This window comes from Perna viridis, chromosome 3 (assembly GCF_037379345.1).
Source record: "Perna viridis isolate PV_CMFRI_1.1 ecotype Kerala chromosome 3, ASM3737934v1, whole genome shotgun sequence".
In the NCBI taxonomy this organism is placed as follows: domain Eukaryota; kingdom Metazoa; phylum Mollusca; class Bivalvia; order Mytilida; family Mytilidae; genus Perna; species Perna viridis.
In genome coordinates this window covers 22,079,222-22,097,637 of record NC_142447.1, presented here as the reverse complement: position 1 = coordinate 22,097,637, position 18,416 = coordinate 22,079,222, and the positions used below count along the sequence as shown (strand labels likewise).

At 32.2% G+C, this 18,416-nt stretch overlaps 1 protein-coding gene across 3 annotated transcripts; it reads left to right on the top strand.

The window, feature by feature from the left end:
* Positions 1-225: 225 nt before the first annotated feature.
* Positions 226-18,416, top strand: LOC148621443 (uncharacterized). 3 transcript variants are annotated; one of them, XM_088575850.1, is made up of 10 exons: positions 3,844-4,398; positions 6,732-6,821; positions 7,785-8,023; positions 8,829-9,162; positions 10,056-10,162; positions 10,945-11,173; positions 11,642-11,760; positions 12,329-12,530; positions 13,574-13,662; positions 13,961-18,416. In XM_088575850.1, the coding sequence occupies exons 3-10, from the start codon at positions 7,793-7,795 to the stop codon at positions 14,126-14,128; spliced, it is 1,479 nt and encodes a 492-aa protein (XP_088431976.1). In that variant the 5' UTR covers positions 3,844-4,398; positions 6,732-6,821; positions 7,785-7,792; the 3' UTR covers positions 14,129-18,416. The 3 variants fall into 3 exon arrangements, with proteins under 3 accessions (XP_088431975.1, XP_088431976.1, XP_088431974.1); XM_088575849.1 differs by lacking the exons at positions 3,844-4,398; positions 6,732-6,821 and adding an exon at positions 226-3,120; XM_088575848.1 differs by lacking the exon at positions 6,732-6,821 and having other exon boundaries at positions 3,849-4,398.

Genomic DNA, 18,416 nt, shown 5'->3' with positions numbered 1-18,416 from the left:
CTTTTAAAACCAACATTTAAAAATTCTTCCATCTGTTTGTAAAATTAAGAGGCAGCCTACCTAGTTCATTATATACTTTGACATTGTTAGTATATAAATGTAATTTAATACAGATCATTACAATACTTCAATTGTATACTCTCTACAGTTGGAGCCAGCTTTATGTGCTTCGCATGCTTCACTAGTATAGATAAATGAATAACGAGATAAGAGTAATTAAGGGAACCAAGATTCTAGCGAAAATCAAAAGAGTTTAAATCAGGGACAAAAATTAGACAGGGAAATTAGGCAAAAACAACAAAGAGCATAAAATAACCAAAATAATACGTACAAAACAACAAAAGTAAATGAGCAACTCGGACTCGGTATCAAACAATGATAAGGAGTGACCACAATTTAAATGTATATTTTCTATTATTCTGCGTTAAGCAAATACTACTGGCCTGCCTTGTTCATATAATTTCTTTTTAGGATGTTACATTTGCCATTAAAATTTCGAAGTACACCAAAGGGAAATCATCAAAAATTTCATTTTTTTTAGGATCTTAATACCATTTCTCGTCACTCTAAGCCAACCTTTCTAAATACTACGATGTCATTTATGTTAATGTTAACACTCATTGACCCCTTTGAAGTATATGAATATAATGATCAAGGGTGAAATGCAATATTGAAATTGATTTTGAGAAATAACGAGACCATCAAGGTACATATACAAAAATAACTCATAACATTACTATTGATGAAAACCATTTCATAATCGTAAATATTCAAGGAAAAAATATGTGAGACAGCACTTCTCTCTCTCTGCATCAAGTTCAATTTATTGGAAACAAAATTTTCAACATTAAATTGTCAACGCACATACAATACAAGTTTGGATAACAGTTAAAAGTTTACATTGGATACCACTTTTTGAAATATTTTTACAATAGTTTTAGAGTGAGCGGTATTCGTAAACAAAACAACAATATAGACGTTTTTTTTGTTGATAAAGACTTGGAAACGAGGAACATATTTGCAACGAACACTATGGTTCAAGAAATGATGGATAACCCTAGATGTAGACACAGGATGAGCTTTGGTGAAAGATGCAAAAGAGCCAGAGATCCGAAAAACATCAGTACTTGGACCAAAACATGTCACGAGGATTGCATACTGGAATGTCATAACCCTTTATCAAGCTGGAAAGACGCTTCAGTTGACGAGAGAAGATAGATATTTGTGGATTAGCGAGTGCCGATGGACAGAATCTGGAAAAATGAGACTCGTAACAGACGAAACTATTATTTACTCTGGGAATGAAAACGTGGAGTAGCAAAAGTAATGTCTAAAGCGATGGAGAAATATTTAGAAGAATGGAAACCGATTAACGAAAGACTGATAAGAGCTACTTTTAACTCTAAGTTTATGAAAGTGGCGATAGTACAGTGTTACGCTCCAAAGAATGTCACCGAAGAAGGATTTTTACGAACAACAAGCAACAGTAGCCAAGATCCAAAATAAAATATCTGCATCGTTATCGGAGACTTCAAAGCAAAAGTAGGGAATGAAAACACTAACTTCGTGAGAACTATGGGAGGAAAGAGCATTAGTGAGAGGAATGAAAACGGACAACGACTGGTCGACTTCTGCAGTGAGAATGGTATGGTTACAACTGGTACTCTATTTCAAAACAAAGACATCCCCACATGGTTATAACTGGTATTCTATTTTAACGCAAAGACATCCATAGATACACTTGGTCATCTCCTAATAGTAACACCCCAAACCAGATAGATCGCATATTGATAAATGGAAATTACAGGAGAACGGTACTAGACACAAAAGCAAGAAGATGAACAGACGTTGGAAGCGTTGGCATCATTTGGGAAGGTATCAAGTCTGCTTACAATGACTTTGCAGGGCTTGTGAAGGGAAAAGGCGTAAAGACGTAAAGATTAGATGAGTTAGGACACTATCAGGATAATAGAATGCAGGAAGAAGGCCAAACAAAAGATAAACAGCACAAAATCAACTAGAATAGCTACACAGTGCATGAGAATAGCGTACTGTAGACAAAGAAGTGAAACGAAAGTATAGAAGGGGATACTTACAACTGTCCCAAAGAAAGGTGATCTGTCGAGATGTTCAACCTGGAGAGGTATTACGCTGTTGTAAGTACCAAGCAAGATTCTATGAAATATCTTGATTAAAGGAGGAGTTGCCAAAGCATTGCGGAAAGAACAAGCTGTATTTATGCATGGAAGAAGAACAGCATACCAAATATTCTAAGAAACATTATCATGTGTCGAGTGGCAAGCACCTCTATCAACTTATAGATTTCGAGAAGGCCTTTGACAGTTTACATCGAGACACCTTGTGGAAAATGATGGATTTCTATGGAATACCAACGAAGCTTACAACGATATTAAAAAGCTATATGAGAACAGGCTGGGATAAAGATCAATCCTGGAAAGACAAAGACCATGCGAATGAATGTAAATATACGCAAGCCATGAAAAATTGACGGAAAAGAGCTCGAGGACGTAGTTGAATTTACCTATTTGGGATCATAAGTAACAAAGGAAGGAAGAGCTGCTGGTGACATCAAAGCAAGGCTACAGAAGGCCAGAAATGCTTTCCTTGTCCTATGTCATGTTTGGAAATATATACAGCATGATGACCAAGATGAAGATCTTCAACACCGATGTAAAGTCGGTATTGTTGTACGGGGTACTGGAGGATGATGGTGGCTGACATCAAGAAGTGTGAGGAATTCCAGAACAGGTGTCTACGTAGGATCCTAAAGGTATTTTCGCCCAACAAGATCAGCAGCAACTTCATGAGAGAACGAATACCCAGTCAATTGAGGATAACATCAAATCCGGAAGTGGCGCTACATAGGCCGCTTAAAAGGAAAGAACTTGATGATGACACAAATATAGCATTAACATGGGAACCAGAGGGCACTAGGAAACGCGAAAGGCCGAAAGAGACAAAGAGGAGAACAACTGCGTAAGACAGGAACTAGATACGGTTGGCAGAGTTGGACGGTAGCAGAAGATGTTGCCAGAAATCGACCAATGTGGAGAGATGTGTGCCTCGCCTTATGCTCCAAGAGGATTGGAGACTAGATAGGTAAGTAGGTAGGTAGGTACCAAAGCTACATATTTCTATGACAAAATATATCTTCCATATTCGTGTTTCTATAATGTTACAGATTTTAAAATGAATGCCTTAAATAGGAAAATATTGTTAGATTTACTTGTCTTAGTGTCTTTCCACAAGTTAACACAAACCGTTATGTCAATGGCCTATCTATTTAGTGCATCCTAAAGCATATTCTCTAAAACACTTCAGGTATATGTTTTCTAGAAACAGTTCCGAAAACGGAGCTCGTATTCAGTTGTTTTGTTAATTCACTGCATATTAAATTTTCATTTGTATTATAAATCGTATTGGGACCTCTTCATTGCTCCATCACAACGAAGTATATAAGAAACGAAAGCAACTGAACACAATCAAATAGTGTTTTTGTCGCATTAAAATGCGTTATTATTGAGAAGTATTTTTAATGCTATATAACGAATCCTTAATGATACTAACGATTTCAAACGGGTTATACGACTTTTACAGCAAATTCGTATATCTTGCACCTCTCTTACCATATACTTATGCAATCAGATATAAAACATCATATGCCGGGTCTCAAGTTTTTGTTTATTTGTAGTTGTTGTCGTTGTTTGTTTGTTTGTTTGTTTGTTTGTTTGTTTGTTTGCTTGCTTGCTTGTTTTTGTTGCTGTTGTCTAGTTTTGTTTTGTTGTTTGTTTGATATAAATTTGTGGTAAAATCATATCTTTTTATACAGATTAATCTCGAGCCAAAATTTATCCATAACTGCTAATGATTTTCCTCTTACTATCTGTTAATTCATTGATCATTTTAGTTTAATTGGACACTTAGTAAGCATTTGATATCGGGGGTTGGGGCTAGGGTTAAATTTTGTGTCCTGGTGTTTTTTTTCTTCAATATTATTTTTACCTGACTTATTTCTTGACGCTAACTTACCCTGGATTTTTTTTTCAAACAATCTTAATTGTCTACCACTTAATTGCACCCTCCTTTTTATTTTACCTATCTTTTTATCATACGTCATCGCTCCAAAGTTAGCCTGATGTGAATTCTTAGAACTTGTCGATTGCGCAAATTTGACCAAAATCTATCGGGAATGGGTTAAAACTTTTTGGACAAAATATCACTTACTTTACATAGAAAGGCCGTTCTTACATTTAGTGGCGAGATGAACATTAAAATTTTTCAACAATTTCCGGTTCCGGATTTTGTGGCGCGTATCTATGGAAATGTACACAAAAATGTCTTGACCCCTGATTTATGCTTATACTGTTTTTGATCAAGGTGAAGAAGCTTAGCTTGATTGTTTTAAGATAGTCTAACATTGAATATACAAGTATACTCACTTACACTGTTGTACAGTCACTTCACTTGCATGTCTTCTCTTTATTTACAAATTCGTTTAAACTAAAGACGTAAAGTTAGTTCAGCCTTCAGGGTAAGAAACTCGCAAAAATTCTTACCTCACGACTGGGGTAGCTTCACACAAAAGTGCAAAATGTTGTCGTAAATCCTACATTAAGTAATATTATGAAGGCATTAGCTTAACATTCAAGCGAAGAAAAGCAGGTTTCCTTTTAGTTTTAGATAAAGTGGATTTCATGTCATTCACCACTTTTGTTAATAATATTTAGGGTATTTTCATCTTCAGGAGCCGGCAAAATATATTCAAGTTAAAGAATAGGAATGAAAACCTTGTTCCTTGATTATTTGACGCTTTTCTGTTGTAACTTGCCTCAGTTATTAGTCATAACACTAACAGACACCAATCTTCCACTCATCCCTATTGTTTTTTAGACAGAACACTAAGTCGAAAATTCTTTTTGATTGGATTCCTCATAAAATCTCTGCCTGCATTATACAATCAAATTTTAGGTATCTCTAATGCTTTCTGAAGTATAACTTATAAGGGGTCAAAGGGGCCTCACCTGATTTTATGGACTTTTTATTTTTTGGTCCGATTTTGAAGATTATTTTATTGGATTCCTCACAAAAATCCCTGCCTGCTTTTTTTAATAAGAGTTCAGATATCTCTTATGGTTTTCTAGTTAAATGGCATCAAAGGGGCCACAACGGAAAAAATTGACTTTTTTTATTTTTGGTCTGATTTTGAAATTTTTTAATTCAATTTTTGTGCAATATAGTGTACAAACCTTTTGATGTGTCCATAATAAATTGTATGTCCTCATGCGTGTGTCAAAAACTAATATTTGCCCAAACTGGTCTGGGTATAACCACTGCATTTGTTTCATGGTATGCTGTGCTCAAAGCTTTTTATTGACAAATACCTTGTCATAGATTTCACTAAATTAGAGGCTGTTTTTTTTTCCCATCTCTGGTTACCTTTCTGTCAAGTTTTGAAACCAAAATGGAGTGGTACTCAGGCAATTAATGCTCCCTTTAGGAGCATGTGACATAGTCAATTTTTCTACATAAAGCTCATGTGACATATGTACACATGTACTTTGGTCTAGTTGAGCTACAATAAGGTCCCATTTCTTGCAGCTGAGCAGCTCTTGTTATTTATCAAAACGTGAGCAAATTCTGATACTAAATTAGGACTTGTTCCCAGCATGATCAAATTATAAGTTTTGAAAGGTTTTAAATAAAAGCAGAAAATATCAATATGAAAATAAATCCAAAATATGGTTCGGGTTTGTGGATCTATAAGTTTCGTGTGGAGACTGATAGACCCCCTAGAGTTAATGTAAGTCTTAATATTTAAAATACATATAACTACGGTAATTAAAATATTCAATCTGCTCAAGGAGTTGGTTTCATTTACAATTCTACAGTTATAAGTAAAAATTAATATGTTAATCATCATAACCTTACTTGTTGAGAGTTGTTAAGGCAAAAACTGCAATTTGTCTTGTTTCAAAAGATGAACAGATGATTGCATTAAAAGGCAAAAGAAAAAGTATGTTTGCTCAAATTGTAAGATATGAAACCACTATGTAGCTTTGCCAGAATCAAGTATATCATAGCTATATTTTATGTACTATTCAAATGTATTGTGCCAAAGTGTCCTACAGTATTTTTGGGGGGAGGGATGGGCAAATACTTTGTCCAGGACACCTTACAAATACATTTCTTTACATACATTAAGATGTAGATTCCCTCCGGGGTTAAATTCTAAGCAGATACACATACATGTTTAAATTTCAAACCAGTTACATGTAAGAAGAAAAGGACAAGGTCTAGTACTAAATGAAACAAAACACAAAAACATTGCATTGATTGTAAGTTCTGAGAAAATAGTAGGAGAATGTATTATTAGTGTTCTCCTAATTTTTAAATAGCACAGTGCTTATTGGCATAGCGCAGGTCTTTTGGCCTTCCTCCAAAATTATAGCACAGTGCCCATAGTGCATTATAAAATTAATTACTGATAGTACAGCGCTAAAATGGCCTGGGAAAAATACTGATTATGATGTAAAAACTAACTATAGATAGTACTTGTAAAATCGTAACCTACAGAGAATACCACACTTTACATAAGATTGCTGTATTGAATGGTGTTCAATTAACACCTCTGTCAAAGTTAATCCTTGAACCTTTCTTTGTCAACCAATATATGTTGTCCAACTCATTCAAGGAGTTTCATGCATTTGAAGGTTGGGTGTGGTATGTGTATGTCAATAATGTGTGCCAGAACCAAAATGTAATAATGGCATTGTTTAAATCAACTTTATAAGTGAATGCAGGTAAGCAGTAAGCAAAAAAAAATGGATTAAAATTTTATTATATTTATTTTTTTATTTTTTTTTTTTTAGTTTTGATCCATGGTACTTGATTCTGATAAATTTCTGTCTTCATAAATCTCTTGAGTTAGAAAGAATAATATTTTACAAAAACTGAGTCATGCTACAAATCCACATTTATTATTTAACACATGTTTTATTTATCAGACCAATAATCAATACATCTTCGACAATTACATTATCTTTTCTTTTGTCAGTGAAATAAAAGAATCAGAAGCACTTTGAAAAGAGATTTAATAATCTTATCTTTGACAAAACAAATGCCCCTCATGTTTATTTTAAATATACTGTTATTAGTACAGTCTTAATAAGGGGATTTTGACTTGTGTGACAATACTAGGCAGTGAGCAGCTGATACATTTATTTCTCTCAGGGGCTAGTAAGGTAGATTTCTAAAAATGAATTTTAGTTGGCCAATTTCAAGGTTTTTTTTATCAATTTCATTTCATGTTATACACCACTGACATCTAACTAGTATAGGACATTCTGCTTTGGAAAACAATTTAACACCAAAAGACATGATTTCAAACTAAATGTAGCAAAAGTGGAAAATACAGCTGCTGATTCATTGTATATGGACCCTTTTGTGGTAAGTTGGTGAGCATGCTCAATGTACACTTCCGCAAGGTAGGGCTTATACAGCTGCTGATTCATCGGATATAGACCCTTTTGTGGTAAGTTGGTGAGCATGCTCAATGTACTCTTCCGCGAGGTAGGGCTTGAGTAGAACAAAAGAATTTTCCTTGCGGAAGTGTGTATTGAGCATGCTCATCAATTATCCTACAGTTAGCACAAAAGGGTCCATTGCTGCCTTTTAAATTATTATATTGTTAAATAATCTATCATCAGTCCATTTATATAGGCAAAGTACTTAGTTATTCCTATCAACCTTTCTTTTTTTATCAGGAAAAACAATGCCTGGGGACTCACTACAAGTAGACAAACCTATTGTCAATCCACTAAGTGGGACTGATTTCTTATCGTCAACTAACTTCCAAGTAGCTCAAGACACAACAGAGAACCGCCATGGACTAAAAAGTATCTTCAAGAGGGACTATCCCCCGTATAGTTATTATGGACGAGGGGAACAAGCAGATAGGCCTGCTTTGGCTGAGGTCATGCACAGGGACCAGTCCTTCTTTAAGGTAAATAATTAGTGTAGAGATTTATAATTTAATTTCAGAAGTAACACAGTTTCTGATTGGATGAAAAAATCATCTCATAGACCAAACTTTGTATCGACTGTGACATCATCAAATTATTTTAATGATTTACTTGTTGAATTTTGGTACTTAAATTAAATTATAAGGAATGACTGTTATATTTTTTGGTCTATTTGAAATAACCTCAATGCCTGTGGTGCACCATTGATTGAGGTTATTTCTTCAAAACAGAAAAACAGTCATTTCTTATTTCATTGATTTTTTTATCGCCAACTTTCTCAAGTTGTGACCATGATGCCAAAGTCATTGTAATGTCACTTGCAGTAATATTGTCATTGGCGTTGATAAATAATATGAACATTGATGTTTGCCACTTAAAAAAATAAGTCATCAGCATGAAGTTCTTGACAGAGGGTCTTTATAGCATGCCTTGCACTATGATGCTTGTTGTGATGTATAGGGTAATTTCCATTTCTCCCTGTCAACTTTCCCATTTTGTATTTTGATTGGTTATTTTAATATGAAAAAAATCCTGACCAAGGTGTCATCCTTACACTTTCAATAAAAAGTTGTCAAAATCTAGAAACTATTTAAAATCTTTGAAATATATTGCATTGATACATGTAACTATAGTTAGAAATTCAAATCATAATAAAAAAAAACAGTAGTTCAAAGCTTCTAATGTTGATTTATGTAATTAGTACAACATGCATGGACAAAAACAAAGAGACCTCCTAAAGAGATAATAACTCAATACTCTTTATATTTTGTGTATTTTTTATGACAGGGGGACCAATCAGAGAGTACCCAGGCATACCAATACAGGTACTTGAAGAACCCAATCCTCACAGATACATACCAGACATTAAGGGGAACAAACTTCAAGACAGACCGGGATCTGAACAAAGTGGATGTCTTTGGAACAATGCATAACCAATACTTTGTTCCTAAAGTAAACAATGATTACAAACGTGCTGGTCCAGTTACAAATACCCATCAGAGTAATATTCCTAATGGTGACCCAAGTAAAATCACCCAACCTTGGTCAGATTACAATGATAAGTTCAGAGGTCATGACACTTCAGTGGTGAAAGTATTCAGAGCACCTTCCATGCATGAAGGTAAATACTGATTTTAACCAGAAGTAGTTATTATGTATTGTTGCCTATATCTAATATCAAGGATGTTTACTGCTCATGTTTAGCCATTTTACGTCAGATTTTTTGGACTCCCCTGGTTTTATCCATTTCATTGCATAAATATATTTTTCATAGAAACCTCCATTTTTCTTTTCATAATTTCATCAAACACAACTTAAAATGTTATTTCAGAAGTGTTTATGAAATACTTGTTATTTCTTGGGGGTTTTAAAAGACAAAACCGACTAAGATAAAACTTATTGAAGATCAAGAGAAATCCTTTTCCTGCCATAATTTCAAATGCTTATACACCAAAAACGAGCAAATTGATCCATAATTTTTTTCTACATATATTGTGCTTGCATGAAAGATTGTAAAAGCTTTCACAACCTCTTGAAACAAACAAAGGAGCAAACATCCTTAAATAACCCATATAAGTATATTTTCTTAGTGTAATGTAAATAAGGACATTAAAGATTTTAATCTTAAGATTTTTATTCCTTTCAAAACTTGACAAAAAATTGTTGATAATGATTAGACCTACACATGTACCATATAGCATTTACAGTCAGTATAATTTCATGACTTACTGGTAATTAAAATTACAATCACACCGCTTTATGAACTTAATTCATCTCATAGAAAATTTTTAGAAAAAAACTTCTTTTGTTATGGTCTTAGGGAGAGGCTACATTACATGTAGATCAATTAGGCTTTTTGTAGGAAGAAATGGTAAATAAGTGAATGTACTTTTTTTATTGTTTCGCCAGAATTGTTTCTGAGGGTGGTGAAAGGTCGAATAAGGATGGAGGTCGCTGATTAATGGTAGTTTGACTTTATATTATATTAACATCGCTATTGTTTATTCATTTTAGGTGGTCCCCCTACTGTTAAAGGAGACGAGAGATTGTCAAACTTTAATACAACCCATACAATGATGTTCCCTGACAAGTCGCAACCCAGAGTAAAAACTCTTTCTGCTGTAAGTTTACATTATTCAGTAGTTTGTACATTTTTGTTGTTTCCACTGTACAATAATTTTCAAGTGAAGCCAGAAAAATATTATGATGAAGTAATGTGTTTGCCATGTGTAAGCATTTTTGCACTTTCAAACTTTGGTAAATTGTTAGGGTTTTGCTGTCTTACAGTAATGTCCATTCTGTGAAAAAATGCTTCTTGGTTAGAACTTAATTAGATTCTTATCTCTCTTGCTTGTGAAAAAGCTTTATTTTCTTCATTAGGCAAAAAAAAGTTATCTGTCTATTTCTGCTACCCTACCTACCCTAGTTTTTTTTTGTGCCTACCCTTACATTTTATGACCATTTTGACTGAAGCACTGTTATAGTCTATATTGTTTCCTCATTAACTCAATGTAAAATGTTTTTGAAAAATAATATAATTTCTCCAATTCTAAGCCAATGATTTAAAATGCATGTGACTTTTTAACCACTGGTTGGTGATAAAATTTCAGCGAGAGTTCCCACCATTTTGCATTTCCGAGTTTCCTACAGATTTCATGGGAGAAACAGATCCTCTTCCAATTCTCTTGGGGATTACAAGATTTCTCCACTCACTATAGTTAATTTTTAGCTTTAACCCACTTGAAATCTAAAATTTAACTATCTTGTGAGAAATTTTGTAATCCTTTCGAGATTGAAAGAGAATCTATATATTTCCCTACCTTCTTACCCTTTTTTTTCCTGGTAGCAGGAAACAAGGCTATTATTTTTTTTGACCTTATGGTCTTTATGTATCTGCTTGCAGCCAACTGGGACCAATGTTCCAAAAGGAGATCCAGAAAAAGTACTTGAAAGGGAGACAACAATGAAAGAATCATACAACGATCTGACAGGTCAACACAGACATGATCCATACCTAAAATCAGATGTTAGTGGGAAGATTAGGAGAACTAACTTCCAATCTGAGGATTGTTTTAAAGAGAATGATTATCTAAGTACTGCCACAAGATCATTTCTTCCAACTACTGTACAAGGTATATTGTTATTATTTTAGTAGGTAATAAATTTTGTACTATTTATGTCTTGCGTTAAGTTTCATTTGATTATACTGTATCACATACCAAATCAGTTCTGTTCAAGAAAAAATATGAGGTTTTCTCCGGTTTCTTAATGTTTTGAAGTACTTCAGCACAACCATGAAAATTGATTGAGTTAACTGTTCAATGATCTGCATATCTTGTAGTTTTAGACACTTGTCCACTGTAATTCAAACTGAAAAGTATTTTAAGTCTTTACTAATAAGATTTTGAAATCTGGATAGCTGTCTTTTATGGTTATTTTAGCTTTTACATTTTATGTGGATTTGTATTTGATACAAGTTTGTTTCCATTCTTGACTCATTTAAAAGCATCTGATATAAATAATACCATTTTTGGTTTTCTCCTGAAGTAAAAATGGAAGATTTTTAGGAAGTATGATTTAAGTTAACGATATTCTTTCAGTTGATAGATTTAAGCCTCATAAACACCGTAATCATAGTGATTTTCCAGCTGGTGACCTGGAAGCTGATCGAGTTAGGGACAGAGTTAATACAACCACTGCTAGAATTTATCACGGAAATGTAAGTTGTATAGATAGAAGGAAAGCCATATATATTGCCACAAAAAAAAATTAGTAGTGACTATGTATTTATCATTAAAAATTCTAAATTCTAAAATATTGACAGTAATAATCACTTCACTTTTTTATACTCATAGAAATTTATCTAACTCCTCCAAGTACTTCTCTGGACACAAAATAAAAGGTTCAAACCAGGGATCAAATTTAAGGGGAAATACTCTCTAAATGAAAGTTAAAATTCAGTTTTGTTAGTAGAAACTATTTCCACTTGCTAAAATTTACTAGTGAAATTCTGTATGTAATATAGGTAAAGTCCAGAAATAGCCTAAAAAACTAAAATTTAGCGAGTGTAAATTTTCAGTACTTGCTAAATTAGCTAGTGGAAAAAATTCTGAAATTCAATCCCTGCAAACTGTATATAACTAAACCACTTTCCACTAATTGAACATTGTTAGAAAAGAAATAACCCAGTTGAAAACTTACTATCAATTTGAGTCAAATTTTGAAAGTAAGTGCACCAAATATCAAACTACAGCAAGTAGGTAATGAATCCTAATTTGACTTTTCAGCCACCACTAGGTATCCATAATACAATAATATCTGGTGCCAACCTGAGAACAAAAAGTAAAGTAACCCTCGGTGAAAACCAACTCAACAACACATTCTATGATACGACTAATTATGATACATTCAAGGGAGTCAAAGTACCTTACACTTATGACAGAACTAAATTCCACAAGGAAAGCAGTATACCAGTCAATTATTACAGCAGTAAGTTTGGTTGAAACAAGAGTTGTCCTCTATTGCATTTTGATAACAGTACTGTTAGGATTGATTTTTCCATTTATCCAGTGCTCTAGTGGTATTAGATATTGTTTTATTTAGAGACATAAAATGTTTTAAGGAGGTAGACCTAAGGTAAGGGACTCAACTCTTTAAAATCATAGGAACATTTGTGTTCATACTTTTTATAGCAATTTCATGCAAGCGTCAAAGTAACTTGAATTGATTTTATTCTGTTTCAAATGAAAGCTTGAAAGGTAATGGTGAAATTGAATATGATATAAACATTTCACTGATTTCAAGAGTTCTGTCTCTTACTCTTGGTCTACCTCCATAAGTAAACGTTTATCTTGAGAATTGACTTTTTAGGTGTCACCTTTATTATGCAGTCTCTATGATAATTACTTTGTACCATATTATTTAAAAAAAAGAGGTATACAACATATCAAACCAACATCTTGAAACTAAACATCTACATGCAGTCAGAAAATAGGCTTTGTTTAATGATACTGGTCATTGTAAATTTAATCAGTCTCTAAATATGCTACATAAATAATAGCAATGTTTTGACTTGGCATAATTCTGATATGCAGATGAGACTTAAATCATGGGGAAAATGTGAGGCTAAGCCATGCTTATTCACCAGTTCAAGTCAAATTCTTATATTGAAGTTTTTATCAAGTTGTGCAATGTAATTGTCTTTAAACTGTTGCAAAAAAATAGATATTTTAGGTAAGAAAAATGATTTTTTTTAAGCAAGCACATTTTGACAACACCAAAAGAACATAACATTGGTGGTGTTGCATCAGAGTTATATTTAGTCGGTGATAGTGTATCACTTGTAAATGTCAATGCTAGGCTTTTGACTGCTCAAATAGAATGGTTACAGTATAAGTTTGCTTTATATCAGACTTAAGTTAGTTGCAATACTTTAATATTTCTGGCAATCGTCTATTTTCTTCTTCCAAACCTTATGATAAGAATGACAAATCATTTTTGATATTCTTATTTTTAAACTAAAATCATTTTAGAAGACGAGAAGGATCATTCCTCATCCTATACAGACTATAAAGATCCAGTTCAGAGGAAGGTTATCCCACACAATAGTGCTCTTAATAATGTAAGTATTGATTTATTCAAGTAGATAAACTTCCAACAATGATTGGTCCACTGCTCGCTGTCAATTTGAATAAAATTTTCTACAGTTTTTTTTCTAGGAAAGGAACAGATTTTTTTCATTTCATTGACAAATTATTTTCCATTTCAGAGTTATGGAATTTTGAACTCAATAAAAAAAGATGAACTGGCATATCACATGATATAGCATAGCTATCTAGTTAGGTTTTCATTGTAGTATACATGTTTTTGGTATTTTAACAAACTACATGTGTATTAAAAAGTCTATTTTTAAATTTCAGCTGAAGATGTCCCACATTCTACCTGCCCTTAGTGGTCCACAGCTTCACAGTACTACTCACCAGGTGATGTTTACACCAAAATCATCAGAGAAATACACCTATGATTCTGGACGTTTACAGAGAAGCTCAGTTCCATTGGGAACTATGACCTGCCAGTCAATAGTTTAATCTGTAGCCCATTTGACCTCTGGTCAGTCGATACTTGTTTTTTTTTTATTGCATTTATAGATGGATATTTTCAATGAAGATGACACTGATTAATCTGTAAACAAAATGAAGACCATTTTATGTAAACTTGTTAATTTCACATTTGAACTCATACTGAAATAAAAAAAAAGTTTCTATAAAAAGATGTCAGATGTATGAGATGTTGAAAGTGTAAATTGAAGCCTTTGTATTCATAGGATTTTTGGTTCTTAATTAAATGTCACAAAGTTTTATGAAGTAGTGACATTTATTGTCACCAAACATTACTAAAAGGATTATTTGAGTATCAGAATTCACAATATTTGTTTAAAAATCATTATATTCCTTATTAATTTTAATCTGCTTGGATATGGTCAAATCGTAGACCTGGATGGCCAAATCAGCTGAAGTTCAAGGAGTTAGTTTTGTTGTGAGAACTTTTTTCTTTAGTTGAAAAAGTATAGGTTGTATGTCTGGAAGGGGAGAAAGATAGGGCATTCAACTATAACCAAGAATACTAAGGCTTATATTGTTTTTCTTATGTTTTTTTTTTTTTTCAAGTTTGTTACTAGTCATTTTTTTTGTATTTGTATGTAAAAGTCTGACTTAATGACCTTAGTGAGTAGTTAGTGGAAGATTGATTTATGATTTTGATATTAATTGATTTTAGTTAATTGCAGTAAAATTTTAATTTAAAATCAGGCATCAGTTTCACAAGAAGTTGTAAGTGTAAAGGTGATCATAAGCAATGACCTTTCAATATATACCATTATGAAGTCATAACATATGATCATTACTACATTTACAGGTTGTTTTTTTTTGGGGGGGGGGGAATTTACTGTTAATTTTTAGTTGAAACATAAAATTTGTTGGTTTTGCCTACTCAATTAAATATTTTAACTTCCTATTTCTTGCCTTTTTAAGTTTGAATGGGTACACTTGGTGCTTATCTTTTTTTGGATATCCCAGTTAGTTTTTATTTCTTTTTGAAATTGGTACGAATTTATGTTTCAGTTAGCTTTCATTTCATGATTTAGATTTTAGTGGCAAATGTTGGGTATAAAAATAGAAAAATAGATAAAGCTTTCACTTTCATAACTTTCCATTTTCCATAACAGCTAATGACAGTAACATTAATTGTTTTGTTTTATGATAGCAATTTTGCTAAAAAATATATCTAGTTGATTTTCTACAAAAAAAAAATGTTTGAATAGATTCATGTTTTCTTGTTGGTTCATAGTAGAATGTATGTTCATTTGTCTTTATGTTTCATTCAACAGATCCTTCTGTTGTGATCAATGATTATTAAGTGCCAAATTCTGTACTATAATTAGTTTGAGGTGTTTCCCAGGTTTGTTGGTGTATTATTCCAAATTAAGGTGAAGGGGTTTTCCAACTAATTTCACTTTTACTAAAAAGTTGCTGTGATAAGTATTTTCTGCATAAATCAATTTGCACAATACTAATTTTTTTGTTTGAATATCCTAAAGTGAAGCTGTGAAAGCACAACTTTATGTACAATTTGTTTATGTATAATGTTTGGACTAGTTTTAAGTTAAGCTAACATGAGTGGTAAAAAAAGCAAGAAGGACTGGGTCCAACTTTTGATAAATTATAACTTTGGACTGTGGTGATGGGTTATGCTGTGTTAATGAAGTGCCCTGTTTGATGAATTGCCAAGATATTTTTTTGGGAGTTATACTGAGTGCTTTAGTTTAGTCAAATCCATGAAGTTTGATATTGTTAGATTTTTCAGTGAGTTGTTAATTGAGTGTTTAATTCTTCCACGATGTAATGATATCTTTGAAATGGAAATAGACTGGATAAGCTCTGTTTTCCTTTGTATGAAAGAAAAATGATTTTACACCAAGTTGTCCTAGTCCATGAGCTGTCCAAATCTGTCATAAGTTCAAAAGAAATCGGCTTTCAATTGTGTACATCACATTTTGAATTAAATTGCTCTTCTTTTGAAATCAAGTTTTTTATGTTTAACTTATTAGATCACTTTTAACAACTCTTCTGAGACTGAGTTTTCAGCTTCCAACATTTTAATGATTGAGTAGAAGAGTGTAAACCAGATCTTGAGTATACATGTACATCGCTAACTTTGTACAGCTCTATTGATGAGTCTGAATATTTGTCGGTTGTTTTTTTTTTTTTTATAAAGTGTCAATTATTATTTATTGTTGATTTTTTAAGCAACATATCTTGAATATTTGTATTTCACGTTCAACTTATTTGTGAATAGACATGTTTATGGTGGCTTTTACACTTATGATTTTTGATATTGTAAATTTATTGAACAATCAAAATGTGATAATCAAAATTTTTAATTGTTGACTGGTCTACCATTTTGTATGACCCATTTGTCCATGATAGCTGTTATACCATTTTGTAGATATTCCCATAATATTTTGTTAACTATCAGAATTTTGAACATTAGGCCATTCAAAGTTAATGTTTTAGTTCTCAGGTCATCTTATGACAACCAAAAAAATGATGAGTGATTTTGTTTATTTTATTGATAAAGAGATAAAAAAGATACAGAGACAATCATTGGAGACTAAATAGGATTTGAGCACCTAAAAATGATTTCTTTATTGGTGTTAATGCCTTTGTTTTTGTCTTACCCCACATGCACATTAAAAAGTTCAAAAATACAGTATTAATTGTAACTACTGCTTTTCCATAAATTGCAAGATGGATGATTCAAATGTGGCCATAGAATGTCTTTGATAGTTAACCTATTGCAACTGAAATTGTTTGTATCTGTATATTGTTTCTATTTTAGTCAAAATTCAAATACAATTTTTTTTATTTTTGGTAAGTAAATACTGTACAGCTGGTTATTTTTGCAGATGCTACTTTTGGCGTATTTTAGCGATCTGGCTAAAAATGCCAAAATAAATTCCGCAAAATATTTACTAGAGAACTTGGTGCATCACTTAGCAACTGCCAAAATTAGAAATGCAAAAATCTTTTGTATACCTTATTGTCTCAAAAATCAGGAAATTTTACACCAGCCAAAATAAACCGCTATACAGTATTAGGTTACTATCTGGATTTGGTCGCTGGTTTTTTTTTGTTTTTTTTTTTTATGTAGAACAAAAAAAATGAATTCATTCTTTACACATCCATAAAAGTTAATATTACAGTGTAAAAAAACATTGTTGAATAGAAAATTAAATATGTCTGCAACAGTATACATTTTTCTGATAGTTAACAAAGCACACACTTTTGGTGCACTGTATTAATTGTGTGCTGTGTATTTGTTTGAAGTGCAATAATATACACTATTGTGTTGGTTTTTCAATTATTTGTTTTTATGAGTATATGAACATCTAAGTACCAGTATTATATTTAATTACGTGTGTATTTTATTTTGTCTACAGCTGTTTTATATATTTATTATAATACTAAAACAAAAACATTTTTCATGTATTGGGTGTTTCTTAAGGAGGTAGACCTAGAATAAGGGACATAACTCTTAAAAATCATTGGATAGTTTGCATTGAGCATTTCACATCATAATTATGTAAGCATTTAATTAACTTGGATTGATTTTATTCTGCTTCAAATGAAAGCTTGAGAGGCTTTGGTGAAATTGAATATGATACAAACATGTCACTGATTTCAAGAGTTATATCCCTTACTATAGTTCTACCTCCTTAAATGCTGTTCTGTTTGTGCCAGTTAGTGGTTTGGTTTTTGTTTGTTTGTTATAGATTGAAGTAATTCTTGTTCAAAATAATAATATGTGTTCAAATAGAGAAATAGTTTTGATTTTTTCAATGTACGTTGAAGGAGGGAGGAGGAGGCAAATCATGAACTCATGCTGGTCAATTAAAAGAATTTGTCATTTAAGTCACTTTTCACTGACAGAAGATTTTGCTCAAACTTCAAAACATTGTTTATTTAAAGATAAGGTTTTATGATTCCTGAAAAAAAATAACCCCAAAATTATTATGATATATGTAATGAATTTGCAAGAATTACTGTCTTAAATTTCAAAATGAAATACAATGTAACTGCTAATACTGACCATACAGGTCATTATGTCATTTTTAAAACTATAAAAGTTGGTGTTTTTTTCTGTCCGATATATTTGTTAAATAAACAAAAAGAGGTAATATTTTTATTATATATGTACTATGTTTATCTGTGATCACTTTGCCATTTCACATTCATCGAAATATTTATTTTATATATTTTATACACATTTTTTTATTTGAGTGTTTTTGTGATTTTAAAATAAACTGTTTGGTTTGTT